General features: G+C 39.1%; 1 protein-coding gene across 1 annotated transcript in view; it reads right to left on the reverse strand.

The window, feature by feature from the left end:
• Positions 1-24512, reverse strand: part of LOC132119591 (protocadherin-17-like) — a 59967-nt gene extending 35455 nt beyond the window's left edge. The window contains exons 1-2 of the mRNA XM_059529686.1: positions 23959-24512; positions 20403-23204 (exon numbers count right to left, since the gene is read on the reverse strand). Of these exons, the coding sequence (XP_059385669.1) occupies positions 20403-22883 (2481 nt within the window). The 5' untranslated portion in view covers positions 22884-23204; positions 23959-24512. The remainder of the gene's footprint in view (positions 1-20402; positions 23205-23958) is intronic.
• Positions 24513-24749: the final 237 nt, after the last annotated feature.

A 24749-nucleotide genomic window follows, 5' to 3' on the forward strand; every position in this document is an offset into this window, starting at 1 on the left:
TCAAAAGAAGATATCTGAATGGTACGTGATGTCACTGACTGTTTAAATGATGAAACGAGATGGCCAATTCACAGCAGGAGGGGATTGTGGGATTGTGTGAAAGGTCACGTTGGCCTCTCCTTACCCTCGTGACCTTTATGTAGCTTTGTTGAGACACTCTATTGTGGTATGGAGCGTGTCTTTCAACCCCAGCAGTTGATAAAAAGCGCAGATGCAGAAGCCGAATCAAAAGCTAAATCAGCGATTGGAAAGCTTTACAGCTAACGTTGTAATTGCCATGAGTCTTTTGAAAATTCAAGGCGAACTCTGCTTTCTTTTGACTTATGTAACTTTAATTTCTGAGAAAAAAGTGCAGCACGTTTTCTTTAGCAAAAGGGTCAGGGGACAAATCAACCTTTTGCACAGCATTGATGCGCGCAGTCATGGCATTTCAAGGTCTAAAAGGCACTGTCTGTTAATAACATACTTGCAGGGTTGCCAGAATGGAGGAAGATGCAGGAATATGACGTCCACACATCTACGTTTTAAAAGGCTGATAAGAGTACTTTTCAGGGAAGTGTTTTACAACATCCTGCCTGTGTGCAAACTCCCCCTGGAGAGAACGTTTGAGCGATAGAGCAAGGAGGATAGTGCTGGTCTAAATCAAGTTTCATGAGGATTTTCTGAGATTACGCAAGCTGTGTCCGCTGGTCGTGGCGGCAATGGGTCATGCACGACTCCATGCAGCCTTCTTATTTATCTTTTCTTCGCCCTGTGTCTTTAGCAAAAACTTCATCAGAAGCATCCAACCTGCAAATATCCACAATCAAGAAAAACACAACACAATCTTGCAGGCTGGCAGCCAAAGTCTCCTGTTCGTTCCAACGGTGTTGCTATGATCCACTATAAATAAAGGCTTTGTATCAACAACTAAAAGCTAATAAAAAGTACATTACAGCAGTATAGATCACACAGTCTCCTGCCAAATAGCACATAGTAATTTTTACAACTCTTGGTCCTGGATTTAAAGGGGTCATATGATGTAGCTAAAAATGTGTATTTAGTGTAATGCAATGTGTTTATGTGGTTTAAGGTTCAAAAACCAAATTATTTTCCACATACTATATATTATTGTTTAGCCTCCATGCCCGCCTTTCTAAAACATGTCGATTTTTACAAAGCTTATTGTTCTGAAATGCGAGGTGTGCTCTGATTGGGCAGCTATCCAGTGCGTCGTGATTGGCCGAATACCTCAAGCGTATGGCGGAAATGTTACACCCCTTACTGGGAGCCTTCGCTCACTATACATGATTTGAATCATTAGTGGCAAATCCTTTAAATATGAAAACGTACTTACAGACTCTGAGTCAGAACAGCCTGTGTTGTAATCTACTCTCTCAGGATCAGGAAACAATCCTCCATAAAATGCGCTGCTTACATCTGAATATTTGGATTGAACTGTTCTGGAACAGTGTTGTAAAAACAACTTAATCACTGATTTCTAGCAGTGTCCTCTTTGGGAAGGCCAAACAAAGTAGTTTCGCTTTTGTAATGAAACAAACAGCGTCTCCACAACATGGTGGCGGTAACAGCAACAATAAAGATGCCTTCTTTCTTTGCGTGAACATTGCAAACCTTTCCACGTCGTGGCATAGACATGTGGGGGCTTGTTTAAACAAGGCATTTTAGGTGGGAGTGGACGAATTTAGAGATCTTATCTATTTTCAAACAGCTTGAAACACTCCAAAGATAAATTAAAACTTTAAATCCCATCATATGACCCCTTTAATGAGACACAGAGGTGTACGGCATTAGGTAGCCATCAGCTGAATTTTATAAATAACGCTGCACTGCATTTCTGCTATTTTCATATCCAGTCAGGCTGTTACATGCTAGCAGACAGCTAATGACCTGCACTACTTATTGCTGTTAGTAAACTTATGCCTGTTTTAATTTAAATGTTTAACTTTTAATTGAGGGCTCTGGACCATCATCTGCGGTACTGCAGATACCTCTTTATTAATAGAGACAAAGGCTAACCGCTAACTCTTACTTCAACGTATGCTAACTCTTAATATTTGATAATAAAAAAAAAGGACTTCTACACAGGCAAACCTACAGCTCCAGTTTTCATTTTCTTCTACTTTTCATGTTGTTTTACTACATAATATGCCATTAGAAATAATAATACTTATAATACTAATAATAATTAACACCTGTAAAACACACCTAAAAGTAAGAAAAAAAAAAAATAAATAAAATAATAATAATCTTAAACTTCTTTCTTAAAATGAATAAAATGTATAAAATTAATAATATTATTTTATTTTAAATACATTTTTTTCATCATTAAAATATAATATAATATTTACATTTATACATTTATTTTTTTCTAAATTGAATTGATATATTTATTACTTTATATAATTTATAAGTACTAATAAAAATGTATATGAATCGAAATGTATGACCCCCAAATCTACCCAAAGAAGTTTTGTAAGATAAAGCTAACTTTTGAACATAAACTTTAAATTCCCCAAACAAAAGCTAAGCAAACTCCTGCACCTCTTACAAACACACAGTTGTCATCGCAAATAGTAAAAAGTTTCTTTAAGCTCCCAGTCCGAAGAGAAGCAACAAACCGAGAGGAAATCTGTATGTGTAAGGGAGTGTGTGGGAGAAAAACACTCTCTCAAGAGATAGGCAGAAAATGGCTCATCTATTTCAGTGAATCCTCAGTGCCCTCTCTGGAGTGTTTTCACAGTGACCAGCCAGAGTTCTCCTTTCAATAAAGACAAATGATCAAAAGACAAGCAAATCTGTGTTTGTGTGTGTGTGAGAGTGTCTGTGTATGCATAAGCGTGTTTACACGACAAACACAGAGAGAAATGTAGAGGCACAGTAAGTTAAAGGTACTGAGATGGGGGGAAGATGCCATGGGGGAAAGGACAGATGCTTACGCAGCATAGATGCCCATCTGCCTTTGGAACGTCACTGGAGCTCTCCAGCTTGTGAAATGCATCTGGGTATTCTGGTGTGCCAGATATCTGCCCTCTGCTGTCTGACAACACAAACACGACTCGGAGAAGAGAATGTGTGTGCATTACGTAGAAAAACTGTCCAGTTTCACCTTGCAAGTCTGCCAAGTGGACACAAATATACAGTTTTCCCAAAAAAAAAAACCCATCCTGTTCACTCTTTGGGATGGTGGCTATATAGATTTGTCATATAGACACAAACACCTATCTTCTTGTTAATTGAGTTGATTATTTAATGTGCTGTAATAAAATAGTGTCTTAAAATATATATATTTTTTTTAATGTTTCTATTACTATGTAATGGTATGTCTTTATTTTAGTATGAGGTCTATTATTATAAGGAGATTATATTTATATATTTATTTATTTAGACTAAATTGCTAAATTGCTCAATTTTTGGAAAAATCTCACTAAATTGCTGACATAGTTTACCACCATAACAGATGTCAGCTTCACTGATTTATTCATATTTTGTTGCATTGGATTTACCAGCAAAACTTTTAATCTGGAACAAACAGCAATGAGAAATGCATTAAACTAAAAGAAAATTAAATATAAAATACCTCAAACATGGTTTCATTATTTTAGTTCATTCTTTAAAAAATATATATAATTTATAATTGTGTGACTTTATTCTTGTATAAGGCCTATCATAATGAGGAGGAATATATATGGGTTTATTCTCCAAATATTTTTTACCACCACAACTTTTATTTGGAGAGAAGCAGCTATGAAAAATGCATTAATCTTTGGTAAATGTGAGCTAAAGCATGCAAAGATGCAAATGAACCTCAAAAATGGCTCACTTCCATGATTTAGATTTATTCATACAAAACTGCATACTGTACCGGAGTCGACATTAACTGTACCCCAGAAGAAAACTTTCACAGCAACTAAACAAACCAAACTCTGACTGCAAACAGACTCGGGTCCAATAGCTCCCTAATTGAGTGTAAAACAGCCATCTGACATGACAGGCTACCAAAAATCAAAGGTTTCAAGGGCAAACGTCTGTTTGTTTGGCTGTTTGAACACTAGGCCCCTGGGTGGAATAGCATTTGCAAAATGTACACAATAAAGCTTCATAAACAAATAGCGATCAATGTTTACAACTACATAGCAAACAAGACCAGGACAAGTTACCCCTGTGCGTGCTGAGCCGAATCAAATGAATAAGAGAATAATCGGACTCTCAAGTGATGTATTCATTATAGGGGGAGAGACAAAGAATGGCACGAGCATTGATTTGGTAATTTCTCTAGTGCATTACCAAGTAATCAAATTCAATTAGCCGGTCATGTGTTTTCCTGTGGTTACTGAGCCTATCAATCGTCTGGCCTTAACGAACCAAATGCCATCGCCGCTCATTTCCTGCTCCCAGCCCCAGACCCCCAGTTAAAAGTTTTGAAAAATTAATTGCTTCCTTTGAAATTAACGCCACATGACTCTAGACATTTGTGGTCAGAGTTATATTCATCTTGATTAATTACGGGGAGCCCAACAGACACCGCAGGTCATCCGTTTTTATCTAAGCCTGGATTTGACAGGAACCTTTTAAAAATAATAGCCACGGCACACTGCTTCTGTTGTTTAAGAGTTTAAGCAGTGCTGATGTGCACGGACACACTAGATAAATCACCATTAATGCTGAAGTCTAATCTGTGTACGTCCCAGATGTCTATGTAAGATGGATGCTACTTCTGAGTGATATCATTGTCCTAAAATGATCCCAGACAGGAGCATAACAACCATTGTCACTTTACAAACCTCTTTATATTTGCTTTGACTACAAAAAATTGCTCTTCATTTACTTACCCTCATGTTGTTTTTCATTCTTTTGTGAAACACTTAAGAGGATATTTTGGAGACTGTTTCAGCTATTTTTTTTTTTAATCCATACAATGAACATCATTGGGGTCTAAGCAACACAAAAATGGACTCATGATTCAAAATATCATCTATTGTGTTTCACAAAGGAAAGAAGGTCAATTGAAATATAAGGATCAGAGAAAATACTGACAGATTTTTCAATTTGTCACTTTTAAAATTTTTGTTTTAATGACCGCCTGCAATTTAGTTAGAACCATTGGATGTATGTCATGTTACTTCATTAATATTCATAACTAAAGCTAATAATAATTACATTATGTCTCCCTTTACACACTTTTGTGATCCTAGCCTCTCCAAAAATTATTAACTAAATGCTATTTTAATGCTTGAAAAAGAACACTGGCCAAATTAGGCTTAAATCTAAACACAGATCGCATCACAAATTTACAGTGTGTTGAATACATGATATCCTTTCTGAGAGCAATTATTGGGATTTTCAGTTCCAGTGCTTATCATAACTACAGATCAAGTGATCTGAGCCACAAAAGATGCCTTTATGCATATTTAAGCTACAGTGTATCTCAGTGACAATAACCACATCTAGTCACCATTTCTTTTTACAAATCACAGTTTCAAAAATGAAGAGAGGGAGATTACAGTAATCCCGACTGGGATTATAAGCGCTTCAGGGCAGTCCTGCTTCTATCTCCCAATTGTCCGGGCGACATGGCTGCAGTCAGTAGCAACTGTCATTTAGACCAGATAAGACCCAATTTTCTCTTTGGATAAAGCAGAATATAATCCCATAACAAATGTTAATAGAAAAGACAGAAAAGATGGTGTCTATTGTTTTCTAGTACGAGTACAGTGAGAAAAAAAAGAAAAAAAAAAAAAGATATTTGCATTTCAACCCTTGCCTCTTAGGTTTGTTGAATGTGAAAAGCAAAAGGCTTTCTGACATTCAACTAACCCTTACAGCTCTGGTCGTAGTTTTTAAAACAAGTGAAGTGGAAAATACATTTCTTAAGCTTATTATGATATATAAAAAGGCTTTTACTGTGTAATTTTTCATGCTGAGACCCTCTACGACACCACAGTGAGACCTGAGGCAGACGGTCAAGGATAGAAGGACAGAGTTAGAACGAGAGCTTGAGAGAGAGAGAGAGAGAGAGAGAGAGAGAGAGAGAGAGAGAGAGAGAGAGAGAGTGTCTTGGCTTTTCAGTTAAGCACATTAGAGGTGTGATACAAGGTATAACCTCTCTAAGTCGAAACTTGGTGGATGGTTTAACCATTCTGAGGCTTTAGAGAGCATGACTTGTGAAAGAGAGAGCAAAAGGCTTGGGGGTCATTCTAGGAACTGAGTGTTTTTTTCCAGTTGGTAAGAAAATCAATAAGTAAATATAATATTATATCCAATAAATAATGGGTTTAAGTGTCAAGGAATGTCTTTTGTGAAAAGTGGGGACATCCCATAGGCGTAATGATTTTTATACTGTACAAACTGTATATTCTATCGGCCTTCACCAACCCTACACCTAACCCTAACCCTCACAGGAAACTTTGTGCATTTTTACTTTCTCAAAAAAACTCATTCTGTATGATTTATAAGCGTTTTGAAAAATGGGGACATGGGTTTTGTCTTCATAAGTCACCCTTTCCTTGTAATACCTGTGTCATACCCATCTCATTATACAAAGTTGTGTCCTGATATGTCACAAAAACAAGAGCACACACACACACACACACACACATATATATTTATATATATATATATATATATATATATATATATATATATTAGTGCTGTCAACATTAACGCGTTAACGCATGCGATTAATTTTTGTCTGGTTTAACGTGTCAAAATATTTAACGCAATTAACGCAGCATCGGTATTTTCTGCCATCCGTTGGCTAGCTTTACATTATATGATCACGCTCTTATTCATTTAAATGCTTTTAAACATTTCAAGCGTGGCAAGACAAAAGAGAATGCGCTGTCTGTGAATGCCCTTATGTGACACATACACACGTAGGCTACACACACACACACAATGCATAGACAGGGCGCCAGAATCCAGTTCTCAAGCGCTTGAACTAACAATAAACATCCCAAAGTGCCAGTTTTGTCGATTATCCTCATAAGAGCAATCTTAAATGATTTATATAAAGTCTAAAATGAACAAAAAGAGTTGTGAGAGAATGACTAAATAACTTTTGTAGCTTTAATAAGGATTAACTATTTAATTTATAGTTTATGCAGTGCAGACTGCATATAACTTTGATAAATTTATTAAATTTCTGTATATTTCCTAACTGTTAAGACAGGAAGGGCAGGAGTAAACATGACATTTATTATGTTAGCATTGTTTTAAGTTTACTTAAATTAAAAACTGTTATATTTTTGAAGCCTAATAATAAATGTAAAAAATTTAAAAAAATCAGTAGCTGTATTAATATCAGTAATACTGGCCTTCATTCATAAAAAGATGCCATTTAAACAAGTATTTAAAATATACTGTCTTTATGTTGTTTCTACATTAATTTGATTAACTGTGAAATTATTACATTAAAAAATATATTAAAAACGTACAAAAACATTTCTTTTTTTATTGCGATTAATTGCGATTAATCACAGAAAAAATGTGTGATTAATCTAGTTAAAGTTTTTAATCGATTGACAGCACTAATATATATATATATATATATATATATATATACATATATATATATATATATATATATATATATATATATATATATGTACACACACATACACACACTAAAACTAAGGGAAAGAGAGAAATAAATGGAGATAAAGAATCCGGTTTATTCTCTGCACCTCTTGTTCCTGTATTATTCCCTTTCAAGTAATGAGCCCTGCAGTTCGACCAAAATATGCCCCTCGATTTCACTGACAGCTTAACAACCTCACTTCCCACGTTGCACTGCATGTTTTACCCATGCAGAAATCTCCCACATAATTTGATTTCGTTTGGATGAAGTGTGTGGGACTAATTAGAATTTCAAAAAGGTGTTACATGAAAGAGAAGCCCGGATGAGACAGTTAGCACAAAACAGTGTGACAGTTAATCCTTATCTGAAGCCTGTAGTTTAGAAAAAACCTAAGTTGTTTCTAAAAACGCAAACATGATACTATAAGATTTTAAGTACATTTAGAAATTAAGTACATTAGAAACAGAACCATACACAAATGGACTGCGCACTAATTAAGAGCAGTTCTGGATATATGATGCCAACTTTTCAATGTGTTTCTTGAATGGAAGGGTGTTAAAAATTTCTGCTGGCAGCTTTGAGGTACTGCTTTGGAAATGTCAATCACACTTCTGCTTCATTGAACATGAAGACAAAAAAACACATGTGCAATCTGCTTTCTCTCATTGAATAAGTCACCCGTTGGGTTCACGGCTGGAGCATGCCGTCAGACGTCGGTCAGGGTGCAGGGTGTTTCGAATCGGCACAGCTCAGGAAACAGAGCTACGGCACATGTTTCTCCACTATGAAATGCATTGCCGTGTAATTGATTAGTTAATCGTCCACGGTTGCTCTTGAAAGCCTAGAGCCTCACACAAAGAAAATTCTCCTTCACTGGTGGTCCAGACCTCCCCAAGGACACCTCATAGTTTTTAGAGCACTTCAAAAACATCTAATAATACATCTAATAATGAGTCAAGATAGCTGTGCTTAACATTACACACACACAGAGAGAAAGTTTTACATTTATGCTTTTGATAATCAAAATCATCTTAAAATGAATTCCTTGAATGCAACGTCTTACATAATGCATTCCTAGGAAATCTAACAACCCTAGTGCAAAAATTGCAGAGCAATGAAAAATATACGGCGAGGGAACGAAAGATAAACACAGCATAGAAGAATGTAAAAGTTAAGTAGCGCAGGGTGGAGACAGCAGAGTTAGAACAGGAAAATCAATACACTCAAATCTGCCCAAGCTTCTTAGCAGCTAGCTATATCAACCCACTTCATCCCAAACGCATCTCCTCATTAAAGACAATGAGGTATGACAAGAAAACGAGATTGAGAGATAAACTGTAACCTAAACCCTGTAAGCGCTCAACTTTTTACATCAAACTTTTACAGCACATGTTGGTAAGAAGTGCACCAAGCAATTATAAATGTTGCTGGAGTCTCCATTATTAGTTTTTCCATTTTACATAACGGGGGCCTTTAGAAAATTTCAAGCCAAACCACAAAATACATCCAACTAGACATCGGCCCTCGATATCTTTCCTATCTGCTCGCTGTTAAAAGGCTGAAGCTGGGAACTTAAATGGAGCTGTGGTCGGGATTCTCCGGCCTCGACGCAAGAGATTGAATTATCGCTGGATAAGTATCTGAGAGGTTGTGTGTGGGAGCGCGCTGGAAGTTGGATCCCGAGTTGAGCTGAGGTAAAAACACTTGGTTGTCGTTCAAATGCAAAACAGATAATGGGCACGCCAAGCTAAACCTATTTAAGCACATCAAGCCTTCAGCCAATAGCCTTACAGCTCCCACCAATAGGGTTAACTAAAGCTAAAGGTGTTAAAAGTAGTGTGCAGCAGGTCAAAGACTACTTAATCTTCCCTTAGAAAAGACATCCACTGAAAAACACCCCATGCAGTTTACAGACAGTGAGTGCAGCCCAGTCTTGGACCACCTGTTAGTGATTTGGGAGCTGAGGCTATCATCAGCTTTGCCTAAGCCACCCCCAGGTGTTGTGCGAGTCATGCTGCTTTGGCCTCTGCGTCGTGGGTGTGTGTGGAAGAAACTGTTTATATTAGAAGTTCTCAACTGGTCTGGCTTCAGGATCCAGGTTTTACATTGGAGCTGCAAGTTGCAACAAAATATCAAGATTGTAACCCTAACCCTAACCCTAACCTTAATTGTTATGTTATTAATAAAATTATACCTTTTATATATAATATTAAATTATATACTATTATATGCTATTTTATCAAAATATAAAAACTTGTCAAAAATAAAAGATGTTTTGTATTTCATTCCTGTCAACAAAGGTCAATAAGCATGTTTATTTTGATATCCTAAAAATGCATGATTATCAGAAAACATCAGAATGCAAAGGACCCATTTAGAACCTTAAATGTGTGTATGTTAAGAAACCTTATGTACTTATCGGGAAGTCCGATGTGAATGAATGAACGAACCTGATCTCTGCAGAAGAAATGATGGATTATTTATGTGCAACCCTCTCAGAGGTCTGAATGCAGAAAATACTAATGCATCAAGGAGCAGTGATGAGTATATGAGCTGCCTCTCATCTCTCATATAAGCATGCTTTTATGAGCACAGCTATTGTTAATGGAAGCTTAGTTTTTTTCTTCAAAGAAGATGAGAAGTTTAAAACGGGATGCTGGCTATGTCACTGGACCGCTTGTGTTGGTATCACTGAACCACATCTGTGACATGTACAGTCTCAGGGAATGAAATATTGCTTTTCTCCTCCCCTTCTCCCTGAAATCCCTAACACAGCAGTTCACACACTTTCTCAAAATAGAGGCTGTTTCATGCCAAACAACTTCCTGCCGTTATGCTGGAACAATCTCCACAGACCATCAGGCCGGCGTGTGAAATTGGTTTTAAAATATATTGAATAAATAAGTGGTTTGAAAATAAAGTACACTCAATTCAGAGTGTTATGTCCAACACAGAGCTTAAAGGAGTGCAAGAGATGAAGAGAGAGGAGGTGGTCATCTCTGATTGGCTCCTGAAGGCTCCCAAACTCAACCCTGCAATCCCAGTGGACAGCAGAAGATTAATTAGTAGAAGTTTAGATGTTTTTTTTTTACTGCCAAAACCTAAATGGTTGTTCTAAAAGTGTCTTTCTAGGTGGTTGCTAGGGTGTTCTTGGTGTTTACTGGGATGCTCGAGTTGGTTGTTATGGTTTTAGGTGGTCATTTCCATGCAGAGATGCAGACCTCAGGTTCTGTCCCTAAGTATGAATGATAGCATAAGCCTTAGAGCAAGCACCACTAACTACAAAACACCAAACTTGCTAGAGTGCTTTGCAACGCATAATGAAAGGATAGCGGTTAAACATCTCTATTCCCAGAGCATTTTGGAAACAAGCTTAGCAAATGAGTTTACCAAATTAGTTTATAGCATACCACTTCAACACAAATGCTTTTTCTTACAAACATATGATATAATCTATACCAGAACAAAGATCACGTAAAGTGGTTCCCATGAGACAGGGGTAGAATCCAGAATCCCTGAGACCAGACTCCATTAGACCCCATTCATTAGCACAGCAGCCTTCCTTTGCAATTCGAAATGCTTTGATAAAGATTCAAATGTTACCAACTGACTCAGCAGAGCAGCAGAGCCTTGAATTTAGGTCACGGGAAGATGATAAACAATTCATAAGCAAAGTCCAAAATTAAATATACAATATGATTCAATATAGTAATGAAAGAAAGCATTGTTAAGCTGCTAGACTGCTCTCCAAACAACTCCAGAAATAGATGCCACGCACACAAAAACACTTACACTCACACATAAAAGCCTGCATCAGTTGTGGCAGCACTCTGAACAATTGTCTTTCACTTCAAGGTGACTTGCTCTCTCTCCATTTCTCTCAGGGTCAGCTACGTGCATCTCTTCTTATGCGTGTGTATAAATTGAGAAAAGCAAGGTTTGCCAAATGCAATGCTGTCAGAATGTCCCACAGCAGCCCTGTCCGCTGTGCATTAAGAACCTGTCAGCTAGAGTATGGAATTAATCAGCAACCCCCTGAAGAAACAATTGCATAATCTAAAGCTATAAACTCAGCCGACCTTGCCTTCAAACGTGCTTAAATTTCCACTTTCATATGGGAGATTGAGGCAGCTAAAGGCTCTGAGTCAATAGATTTCTCTCTCCTTTCAGCCCTCCAATCTCTTCTTCCTATAAAGAGGAATGATTGACTGCTCTTCCTGCCTTTCCAAAAGCTCTGAGTAAAATTCCATGAGTTTTTTTTTTGTTTTTTTGTTTTTTGAAAGTGACCTCTGCTTTGGCTTCGCCATACCTTTTGTTTGTTATGAAAATACTGACTTCTGCCTCAAATTCCTCATAATGGTGCTAAGGGTGAGATTCTGTCCTGAATATTCTTTTTTTTTCTCTGTAGGCTAACTTGTCTTTACTTGTTTTTTTTATGTCTGCAAATTTTTTGTCACTAAGAAAGAAAGAAAGAAAATGTTCTCATCATTTACCCTAATGTCTTTCCAATTCCAAGATATTTCAAAGGATGATTTTTTTTCAATGTCAAGATATTGCGATTGTATAAAAACAAAACAACCAAAAAAGTATATATAGATTTTTTTGTATGAAATATTATTTTAAAAACACCTAGCCACAAAGGCATTCATATCTCTAAGCCCTGAATGTTCACTGACCTTAGATCCGGCTCAGGATGGAGGCAACAAATTTCACAGAAAGGTGTGAAGATTGCTATGGTGAAAAGATAATGTAATCATCAGAAATTTGAACTTTGTCATCAGCGACATCAGCCATGGCACCTCTGATGCAAAATGACAAGAGCGTAGAGAGATCATATAAGAGAAAGTGAGGCTGCGATTATCAGCTCAGTCTCTTAGAAAACAACCCTCTGACTGGACCAGGCAGTTATGAACCTCTCACTCTTTAGATCAATCAATCGCGCAGACACCGTGGATTGATCAACTTTAAAAGGGCACCAATAATGACTCTCTTAAAGGTGGTGCATCCTTCAAGGTGCATTATTTTTTTTATATTTGCTTATAACATGAACATGTTTTGATATACTGCTTTTCCAAATATGAGTGGATGGCTATATATATATATATATATATATATATATATATATATATATATATATAGGGTTAAGAAAAACAAACAGAAATACGAGCCTGATTTAAACTGCCAGCCATTTTCCTTGGGTGCTGACAGCCCTCAGCACATCAGTGCAGGTGAAAATATGTAACTGTAGACAGATAAGACTGTGTACAAAACATGAGTACTGACAAGCTCACTCATTAAACTTGACTAAGCCACAGATGCATGGTTTGTGTTACCAGCCAGCCCTGTCACATGACAATCCAATATCTCGAAAAAGATCCATCTTCCTGTGCACAACACATCACTGGAAGGACAGACCTAGAGCCAGGAGCTATATTTAGGTATTTCACTAAAGCTAGAGGATAGCGCGAGGAATAAGAGACAAGAGAAGTATGAAGAACTTGTTCGAACATCACCCTAAGGTGGACAAGAACTGCACAAATTTACTGTTTATGCTAACAGGAATTATTTAATTACTATTTTCTTTGACAACATTTATGGCATCAGGACGTTGCAACCAGCAACAGGTCTGTTAGAAATTGCCGAAAGAGTTCCGCAAATCATAAAATGACATGATGCGAGAAAAAGGAGACAGTTAAGAAGTAAAAAGCAGATCTCTCTTTACTTCCCAGAGAAAGAAAAGACCACAATTCCCAGTGTGAAAATTTACCAAGAATACATCTGTCGAGAGAAAAAAAAATGTAAATGTTTATTGGGCAACTGCCAACACATAAAACACGTCATTTAACATTCAAACAAGATGCCGTTTTTACCATTACCTTCTACAACACTACATGCAAATTCCCAGATCTGAATCTTTAATGCTAATGTAGGAACTTAGGCCTTTGATTAAAAAAAAAAAGGAAACCCGGTGAATGACAGAAGTAAATAAAAGGAAAGCAAACAAACACAGCCTTAAGTGGATGCTGCCATTTAAACAGTTTAGCAGAAGTAGCCCCATGGGAGGTATCCCAAGAACCCTTCGGGGTCTAGAGCAGCCTTGCAGGGGAACTGACGCAATCTGCAAATAATGAAAGGAGAGAACACAGCTTGTGATTGAACAATGCTCTACGATTTCTGCAGCACAGTGCTGAGAGGACTGCTTCCCTGTGGCCAAACAGGCCGCAACAGACAGCTGTGTGTGTTTTTGCTGTGAAGACGCAGAGAAAACGATCTGTTTGCGTTGATTAAAAGCAGAATTTAGATGTTTTTGCTGTTGTCTTTGGCTACAAAGTTTGGAATTAATTATTGCAATTACTAACAGGTGCGACTTGCGGTTTGCTTAATCTACATAAAATTACTGCAGTGGTTCGAATACTAGATCTTAATCACGAACCGTGCACATGCAAAAATTAGTTTGTGAAATCTGTTACTGTGTGCATGATATGTAGGACTTCAATTCATTCATTAAATTCAATGTATATTATATCCAAATGTAATTTGATTTTGGCTTTATGTTTAGCAGCCACACTGTTCACACAGCTAGCATTAACTATTTACAAGTTGCTACAGTAGCATTCAGACAGAGGGAACAAGGGCAGAGGTCAACCATTTGACACGTGTAACCTAGCAGATTTCTAACTTAACGTCTGCATCATTTAAACATGCAGATGATGTTTTTGTTTCTAATTAAAGAGCAGTTGTCTGATTGAATGTCTCATCTCAAAAACGAAGGGCCACATGACTAAAAAGGCTATCTGGAAATTGGTGCCAGAGAGACAGAGTGGTGTACACGCAACCATAAGCCATCTGAAATGTGGACGTCACTCTGCCCGACATCACTGACACAGTCTAAACCATGTTCATCAGTGTTAGCTTATCATACTATCCAAAACAAACAAGCACATTAGCAACCAAACCTTTGACAGCAACTCCAACGCCAATGCCCTTAAGCGTTAGCAAGGCTAGCTTTAGCCCTTACTGTTTGCGTGGAGGAGCCAGAACAAATATTGAAAGGGAGTAACTGGGACTTGTTTCCCAAACACCCCACCGTGCAACATCCTTGTAGACAAGGAAAGAAGAACACTGGTATTTACTGTGAAATCAATAGAGAATAAAGAACATTTTATTGCAGGTATGATTTAAACAAACGTATCCTGAACTATGTACTGCTCAATATATGATTTAAAAAACATAAAACCGTTTTGGGCAGTTCTAATTCAGTATGTCATTCCCTGAGTTTCTTTCCATTGACCAAGCAAATCTGTTTAAGTGCCTCAATGTTTTCTGCCTCGAGGGTCAAATCTTGTGTTCTAACAAATCTTGCCGGAATATTTCTCCTGTTCACATTCAGAACTAATCTAATATACTAATATAACTAATATATCTACACTATGAGAGCATTACTTGCCTGACACACTAACATCAGCGGTTCTCAATTCCAGTCCTGGCGACCCCCTGCGCTTCACATTTTGTCTCTTGTATGTTACAGTATGTATTTATTATATTTATATTTAAAACATTAAAATTTGATTTTCTTAATGTTCACAGGTCCTACAATTAAAAAAAAAACGAAACAGTAGGAACAGACTAGGACACTGTAAACTATTGCAGTCTATCTGGCTCCGGATTCACTGAGATAAGATGTATTTGGTCTCAAAGAAGGATAGGACGAAATCCGACAGCCATATCCGTTCATTTCTCCAGACCATATGTATCATTTACCCATCCATCCACCCATCCATCCATTCATTCAGAGCCACGTCGTAGATCTAGTCCAACGACTCCGGCACAATGACTTTCTCAAGATTAATTCCATCGTTCAAGCGGAACTGTACAGGGACGGGGTAAAATTATGAATGTGTTTATGAGTTATTAATGCCCTCGGCCCACTGGTTCCCAAATGGGTCTGGGGTTCCAAACCATGCATGGCAGACAGAGCTGGGTTATAGAGCTATACAACTCAATAAATAATTCAATGGCATTACTTGGATTTCCAGAATTGCCATACATTATACATGCAGTTCAACAAATGTCTCTGCTATTATACACATATCTGTACACTTCAGCTGTGCAGTAATTAATCACCTATATGTGTGCCAAAAAACTACAGAGATCTTTGCACCCCTTCTTGCTAAATTTTTCATGCCAAGGTTTTGACACACTCCAGTGCACCCAAAGAAAATCAGCAACCATTTGAAGGAGGAAGGGAGGGGAGGACAGACGGGTGGATTTTTGTTGTTGTTGTTGTTTCTGGCTTCGCAGGATTGATTTTCATCTCCTGAAGAACTGGGCTAATCTCAGTCCTTCTTCTAATCTGGATCCGAAGCACTTGAAACCAAAGGCTTCTTTGCAGATGAATAAAAAACAAGTGTCTGTTTGTGCAACATAGATGATTGCGTGTAGAAGAAAGATGGACATCCAAAATATGAACACATTCTCTAAAAGACAGTTTAATAAAGTTTTTTTGTGGTCACACTCTTATGCTGCTAACAAGAAGCGGTGTAAGAAATTCAAGACGTACATCGCAACATTCCAGTATGGTCTTGTTCGGTTAAATTTGATGATTTATTAATGAGAGAGTACATATAGCATAAGGATCATATGAGTTCAGAATACACACAGATGCGATAAACAGCCACACAAACAGCGATCATGAGGTTAAAAAAATAAAACCCCTGCAACTTTAGAAAGAATAAAGCCTGAAGAAATCAAACAAATATAGGTAGGATTTACTGTAGGGTCTTATGTGCACCGTTTAGGCCTGGCAGACAAGAGCTGTTTAGATTTCCCTCATATACTGCAGAACACATCGATCATGTGTGTATATCAAAACTGCCTATCAATAATTCAGCGTAAATGCACCATCTGAAAATATGAACAAGACACCAAGGGCAGAAGAAAGAACAAATTTAATACACGAAAGCTTAAGAAGGACAAGCTGGGACAGGATCTTTTGTCTTTAACTCAAAGCCATAAACAAACCATCTATTTCTCAGGCAGAGAGCTTAAAGGAGGAGGGGGGTGCATTTCAAAATCTCTAAGCATCAGTCCACAAAAGAGAAGAGAAGAGAAGAAGAGAAGAGAAGAGAAGAGAAGAGAAGAGAAGAGAAGAGAAGAGAAGAGAAGAGAAGAGAAGAGAAGAGAAGAAACAATGGGCTGTTACTCCCATCAATGGGGAAATGTTATGACACAATTTGCCAGCACACACATACACACACACTAATACCCGCTCCTACACTGCACACACACATGCACAAAATGGACTTTATAATGCAGCATGCAAGGACAGAACCATTAGCATGCATGACAGTGCTCACACTCCTGCTGTCCCACCGCAAAACACACACACACACACACACACAGTGTGTGAAAGAGAAAGAGGGCACTAAATAGATTGTCATACATTGACTCTCTCATGCCTTGCCATTTGACAGTATTTCGCTTCAGTTCCCAAAGCAATACATCTAGAGCTCATGCAGCAATCTGATTACCTGACAGCCGCTTTTATCGCTCAGTTTTGCAAAAACAAGGTGACAGAAACCCAATCTCTATGAAACACAGCGACTTCACTGCACCACACAACAGCATTATGCCACAAGCACAACTACAGTCCGCATATCAAAGCATTTACTCAACAGCGTGATCTGTTGTCTACCTCTTTCCACTTCTCTCTTTCTGTTTTCAGGTGCATTTAGGCAAGGCAAGGCAAGTTTTATTTATATAGCACATTTCATACACAATGGTAATTCAAAGTGCTTAGTTTACACGAAAGGAATTAAAATAATCATAAACATACAAATAATAAAAACTTTTATAATCAACTAAAATTGATTTAAAATGAATTAAAACAGTAAAGAATAGAAAGTAAAATAGGAATTAGCAAATTCCATTCCATTTAATGGAAAGAAATGGCCCAGATGGACCATTCTTGGAGAGGCATCACTATTTTCCAGCGGAAAACTCCCTCCAATCACTGACCTTTACAACTGGAGTGTGTCAAGCCCGCTGCCCTCCCCCAGTGCTACATTAATTGCTACTCCTGCCTTACCGGTTTGACCTTAAGCGGCTCAGTTGACCTCTCTATTTAGGATAAATAAATAAAAAGGAAGGATTGAAGCATCAAAAGATTTTAAACTGCATGCAGCTTACAGTTCATAAACACCATTTTATAGTCACGCTTACATAAAAAAACTAAACAAAACAAGCAAACATAAATTTGACAGCATAAATCGAGCCTCATGCACTTTGCTTGCAGCACACTGAAGGCAGACTGTCGCCACCTAGAGGACACTTTTATAGCCAGGAGCACTAACCCTGCTGCTCATGGCAGCTGTATCTGCCTCCCGCTCATACTTACTCACATTTCCACTCTCTAAAACTGAGGTAAGTTGTTATTTTCACCTAAAAAGCAAATTAAGTACAAATAAAGGTAATAAAATAATTTCCCTGAGCATGTTTATTTATTTATTTATTTTGAAAGGATGGAATAAAAAGCATTTTCTGGCCTCAAACATGCTGTTAAGTATGCTGCAAATATAAGGATGGGTATTAAATGCTCTCTTAACGAAAGAATTAAGAAAAACCCCTGCTACCAGGTTAGAAGGATACCCCTGAAGATTTTCTTAAACCTCAATACACACCATTAAGTAATAGATCCGGACGCTGTGGTGCAATTAAGCGTTATTACATCCCTTTAACCAGGAAACTTTTCTCAGCCAATCGAATTACACCCCTCATTCTGCTGTGTTCTCCCCGAGCAGACAGCCCTGGTTCTGTAATTGACCCTGAACCTCTTTTCATTTCAGACGTTGGCTATTACTTCAATGGCAAGTTGTTTGCAACCTCTCGATCAGCTACTATAAAACACCATTAAGGAACCCCTGGTCTTATCTTCTCACTGCTACTGTTGCCACCAGGCCTGAAAGCAAGCATTTGAAATGCCCTTGTGCAGTTGTGTGGCAAGTAGTGGGCACACTAAGGGTTCATAAATATATATATATGAACACCATATATATGTGTGTGTGTGTGTGTGTGCTTGTTATATCATGTTATTTTCAGCTTTCAGGCAACCTCAAGCTTTGATGACAGATGTACATGACAGCACCCGAACACATCGATCGACAGGGACTGGAAAGGGAGGGATTTCTAACATTTTTTATAACCTCTCAACTGGGATTCGCATTTCTATGGCTCTGTTTTTATCTCACTCTCTCTCTCTGTTCCAGGCCAGGGGAGAGGAGAGCCAGATTGCTTTACAGGCTCAGTAACAGGATAGTGGCTCTGCCTCTCACCACACTTCTGCTGTAAATAATGGAGAGTATATCCTGTAATGTATGGATCGGTGTAAACATAGAATGCACTCCAGGTATGTGTTTTGGAGCTTGTTTGTTTCAGTGAGAGTGTGAAGGTAGTGAGAGAAAAAGCCATGTATCTATGCTGTAGTGCTTGCTTCTGCAGTTTGACGAGACCTCTGCAGTTATTCTGCTCATTATTAAAGGGCCTAGAATAATGGGCCCCACTCTGACCTCTGACCTGCAGCTGGGACGCGATGAATAGCAAAGTACACGCTCACACAATCATGGGCAGACACATGCTGCAAACACACAGATCTAGAGATCACAGGATACCCATGAAAACATACAAATACAAATTCATTCTTAGTCACAAAAACACCCAATTCACACTTCTGAAATCACTCAAAAAAAAAAAAACCTCTTAAGTAGAGATATTACAAAGATCAAATTTATTTAAGGCATAAAATAAAACTAGAGAGAGAGAGTTAAATAATTTTTGCCCGCTGTAATCTCAATCTCTTCACATACACCTGTACCTGATGTACGGAGTTTAAAGAGGTGACTTTAGCCTCATCTGACACGACAGATTTCAAATGACTTTAAACTGGCTTAGCAGCACAGACACACATAAGTTGTCACTGGCTTAACCAAATCGCTCTACACAAAGACGCATTAGCAAGGAACGAGGAAATCTGGGAAAGCTCTTTCTTTCTTTCTTTCAAAATGCGGTCTGAGCGTCTTTAATAGAGAGAGGATGTCACAGTGTTCTTGAGTAGGAAGGTGAGACAAACCTGCTGAGTAAGTAATACAGTAAGGGTTTAACAATGCCAAGACTGAAAATTAAAATGTTTTAGCTCAAGACAAATTGCATTGCGTTGGTTGAAAATATGTTTTTATGTATTTATTTGACATAGTGTTTGAGCAATATCAGAAAAAAAAAGAAAAAAAAACAAGAACATTAATTCTGTCACTGTAAGACGGAAACCGTAGGAACCTTACATTCAAAGCACCACAGGAAACTACATATTGATTGAATCTATATTCATTTGCAATATAGTAGCTGGAAATATATTCTAGGCAAGTCATCACGGTACGGCTGTTATGAAATAACAAGCCTTTAGGGCTGAACCTGTCAGTGCATCAAATCTCTCCACACCAGAAGTAACATCAAAACAATATCTCCTGAACAGAATTATGTTCCATACTCAATTTCCTCTTAACGCATTACCTGAAACAATATGAGCAAAGCTAGATTTGAAAAAATGATAGCAAGGTGCGTTTTGGCATCTGGCGAGAGCTGGAGAGAGACTCGAGTTTCATATTATCACCAGCTGTGATCCCCTTCCTTTCCCCCACACTATGATTCACTGGCTGCTTTGGATGCGCACACATATCTACTCATCCATTCATGTATTGACCTAGTGAGACGGAGCAGAACGAGAGGAGGATGGAGGGTAATAAGGAAGAAGAATATAAGATGTCGTTCCTACCTGTATTATTGACATCCTGTTCACTGGGGTCTCGGTGGTGTTCGTAACAGGTCCCGTGAAGCTGGTATGACAGCCAATGTGTCCTTGAGAAACACTGAGGTTGTTGGTGGTGGGTTTGAGGTACATGACTTCTGACCTTGGAGAGCTGAGGGGCAGACGAGTTTGGTAGTCGAAGTACATGGGTGAGGTGGCCAAAGAGGGACTGCTAACAACGTTCATCACGTTCATGGTGTCCCGCTCCTCCACTTCACTCTGCACTAGCATGATGTCATTCTTGTTGATCTTCTTCTTCTTGCCCTTGCCAAGTTGTGGGTGAGTGTACTCAGCGATACGACAGTTGTATGTGCGGATTTCCTTGTTCTCACGTTTGCACTTGACTGCGATGGTGATCATGGCAGCGAGGAGCATAATTGAGATGATACTCAGGGTTACTATTAGTGGGAGCGACATGTCCCAGTTATGGTGTTCTGCGTTGATGCGTGGTTCACCCTCTGGTAAGGGCCCGGAGTAGGCTTTGACGATAAGTTTTGCCATGGCAGACAGTGATGGCTTTCCATGGTCAGTCACCTTGATGATGAGTTCCACAACAGGTGCCACCTCCTCCCACAATGGCTGGGCTGTCCGTACCTCACCTGTCACCGAGTCAATCTCAAACAGGTGTTCCTCATTGCCATCTGAGATCTCGTAGGTGAGACGACCGCTTTCACCGAAATCATTGTCCACCGCTCTCACGGTGGTGATAATGTGTCCGACTCCCACGTTCCGAGGTACATGGATCTCAGCAGTGTCATTCTGAAGTAATGGAAGGACAATGACAGGAATGTTATCATTAACATCCAGCACATTGACACGGACAGTGGTGTTGCTCTCCAGGTGAGGGTTACCTGAATCCTTCGCCTGGACCTTAAAGTCAAAATACTTTGTTTGTTCATAGTTAAAACTCCTCAGGGCATAAATTGCACCATCAGTGGGTTTGATGTTAACATATGTAGTGATAGATTCCTCACTTACATTAGAAGGAAGAAGGGAATAGGATACAGTACCATTTTGGCCCAAATCTGGGTCATGAGCAAGAACAGAACCCAGGTATTCCCCTGGGATGTTGTTTTCAGGCACCTGGAGAAGGTAGACCATTTTTGTGAAGCGGGGTGCATTGTCATTTTCATCTAGAATCTTAACAGTGAAAGACTTTGTTGAGTTCAGGGGTGGGTTGCCATTGTCTTTAGAGACAATTGTGATGTTATACTCATCTTTAACCTCCCTGTCCAGGGGTCTGTCGGTCACTACTGTGTAGAAGTTATCATAGTTCTCCTCCAGCTTGAAAGGAACATTCCCCAAAATCCTACACTGGAGCTGCCCATTGCGGCCTGAATCTTTGTCTGTGACTCTAACGAGTGCGATCACTGTCCCTGGAGCTGCTGCTTCACTAACCGCCCCCTGACGCACAGCTACGAAACCTATTGATGGCCAGTTGTCATTCCTGTCAAGCACTTTAACGGTGACTTTACAATGGCCAGGAATTGGGTTGGGGCCTTGATCCTTTGCCTGAACATCAATCTCTATAATTGGGTTCTCCTCAAAGTCGATTTTACCCTGAATCTTTACCACACCCGTTCGGGGGTCTATTGAGAACAGCTCTTTGATCCTGTCTGAGACATAACAGCTAAAAGAATAAGTAACCTGCCCATTAATCCCTTCATCGGGATCTGTAGCATTTAAATCTATCAGTACCGTGCCTGGGGGTGAATTCTCAGGGACTTCCACTACATATGTGGGCTGTTCAAACACAGGGCTGTTGTCATTGGAATCAGTGACTTTCACATTAATTTGCATTGTACCTGATTTGGGATATTCCCCTCCATCTGTGGCAGTTATAATTAAGGTGTGATGGCTACGTTCCTCTCGATCTAAGGCCCTTTGAACGACCAATTCAGGGAATTTAGTTCCGTCCCCTCTGGATTTAACATCCAAAGAGAATATGCTATAATCATCGCGCGTGATCTGATATGTTTTCAGGCCATTTTCCTTAGTGTCAGGGTCAAAGGCAGCAGCCAAGGGGAAACGTGTGCCTGGGGCTGCGTTCTCAGATATGTCGATATCGATCTGTTCAGCAGGAAAGCTTGGTGCGTTGTCATTTATGTCCTGTATCTCAACTTTAATCATGCAGATCTCCTTGTCGTTGGCAAACACTTCCATGGAGAGCTGGCACTTGGTGTTTTGTCTGCACAGTGTTTCCCTGTCGATCCTCTGTTTAGTGTACAATAGCCCACTTTCAGGATCCACATCGATAAGGTGTGGGGCGGAGTTCTCCAACACCCTGAAGTTGGATTTTTTCCCCTGCTCTCCCAGTTCCAGCTCTGCATCCTTGGCAATGTTTCCAATGACGCCCTGAATTTTCTCCTCAGGTATAGAGTAGTTCAAGTTTTTCAACGTCAGGGCTTGCGCCCATAAAAGTAGGAAAAGGAAAACAGAAAGATGCATCCCTTTCAGTGAGAGTGTCTTGGGTTTCTGATGCGTTTTACGCCTCCGACCAGTTGATCTTCCCGGCAATATCACAATTTCTACCTTCAATTACTGAGGACACATGCCGATTCATGATAAAAAATGTATAAAGTCATTACGTGGGCTTTTCCTTTGAATGCTCTTTCCTTTCCTCTGTAGCAGGGATCCCTTTATCCTGAGTTTTTACAACAAACGGTGAGGCTGTGCAGCTAATTTATATTCTGCTGAACGCCCAGGCGCATTGGAGGCATAATCGCAATCCAGTTTCCACAAAGAAATAGCCTTTCCCAGCCTTTTCGCCTGTAATAAAAATAAAATAAAATAAAATAATCTGTATCAGAATACTGCATGAAATATTGCACTTGATCATTTACATGTTGACATAAAGATTTAAACAAGCTCCTTGTGTTTCAACGTATGCGCTTTTTTTTTCTTCTGTAGTGTGACCGCGTAATTCTAATGTGTAATTCCTCATTCACTGGCGAACGACGTGAATGGCATATCAATCCAACCCTAAGATGCTTCGGAGTGCTTTACCGCCGAGCACAGGTGGATGTTTGTGTTATTCTGCTCTCAACATGTAGGCTAAGTAATGCGTCGAGGATGCGCCATGTGGCACGAAGAGTGTTACGCGCATCATTCGAGTAATTATGGATAAAGGTGCTGAGCAAATTAAAACGGATAAATCGCTTTATATGTTCAGGCGTCCTCAAACAGCTGCTTAACTGATGTCATATCTATACCTTGCTGTCTTAAGGCAAACCCCTGAATGCAAATGCGTTGAAATAAGCCTCTTAACCGGCATAATCCGGCTGTTAAATACAATTCTTACATAGTCGCATAAAGCAGAGCAAATGAAACACAGTCCTGGACGGTTATTTATACTGCGCTTCTTGAATAAATACAAGAAGAAGCTGTTGCATCCTCTCTGGCACTGTGCGTATCCAGTAGCTGCAGGAACATTTATGACATGTCATTTCATGTTATTTATTTATTTTTTTTCAGGATGACACGTTGGAACAGAAAGATGATGAGAAACATAAAACAGGCTTACCTGTAATATTATATTCAGTCTAAACACAACCATCACCAAAGACGAGTTACATCCTTCGTGCACCTTCCCAATGAGTGGAGGGAAAAAATAAAAATAAAATAAAACCTCCAACTAGATTGTATGAAAAAATAAAGTGCTCCGCAAAAGTGCGCTTGTAATGTCAATGAGGCTGATTAGGATGCAGTGACTCTCCACCTCTCATGGACTCAGACTGGAGGCGCTTCAGGACAGATATGTTGACCCAAGAGTAAAATATACATCCACAACCGTTGATATCAACTGCGCGAACAGCTTCTTGTACTGCATTGATGCGGGGTTAGACATCCCCGTGATAAATGCGTCCTGACACTCACTGGAGGCTATAGGCTACGTCCAGTCAATAATACAAAAACCGAAGAGGGGAAAACAAGAGACTCCAAAGTTTAAATGTGGATATCAACCGACAGTGTTCAGTCCATTCCGACTGTCACTAAAGCCAGCTGTCAATAACGATACGGGAATTAAGAATAAATGCACTGTGGTGTGCCGGTGTCCCTTCAGCCTCCGCTGCGCGGTTCTCTCTCTGACTGCCTCACTCTGTCTCATAGTGCATTAAACATTGTTACTGATCCGCCGCCAACCAATAGATGGAGGAGGAGGGGGTTAACGCAGCCAATCGAATTCTTAGAATTCAAATTGTGGGCGGTGCTTCAAAGCAGTTTTTTACGTGAGTGATGGGCACACGTTTCGAAGAGCAGAGAAGGGAGTTTATAAAAGACTCTTGTACTTTGAGAGCTCGAGAAGGGGTTGGG

The sequence above is a fragment of the Carassius carassius genome, chromosome 38 (genome assembly GCF_963082965.1).
Source record: "Carassius carassius chromosome 38, fCarCar2.1, whole genome shotgun sequence".
NCBI lineage: Eukaryota > Metazoa > Chordata > Actinopteri > Cypriniformes > Cyprinidae > Carassius > Carassius carassius.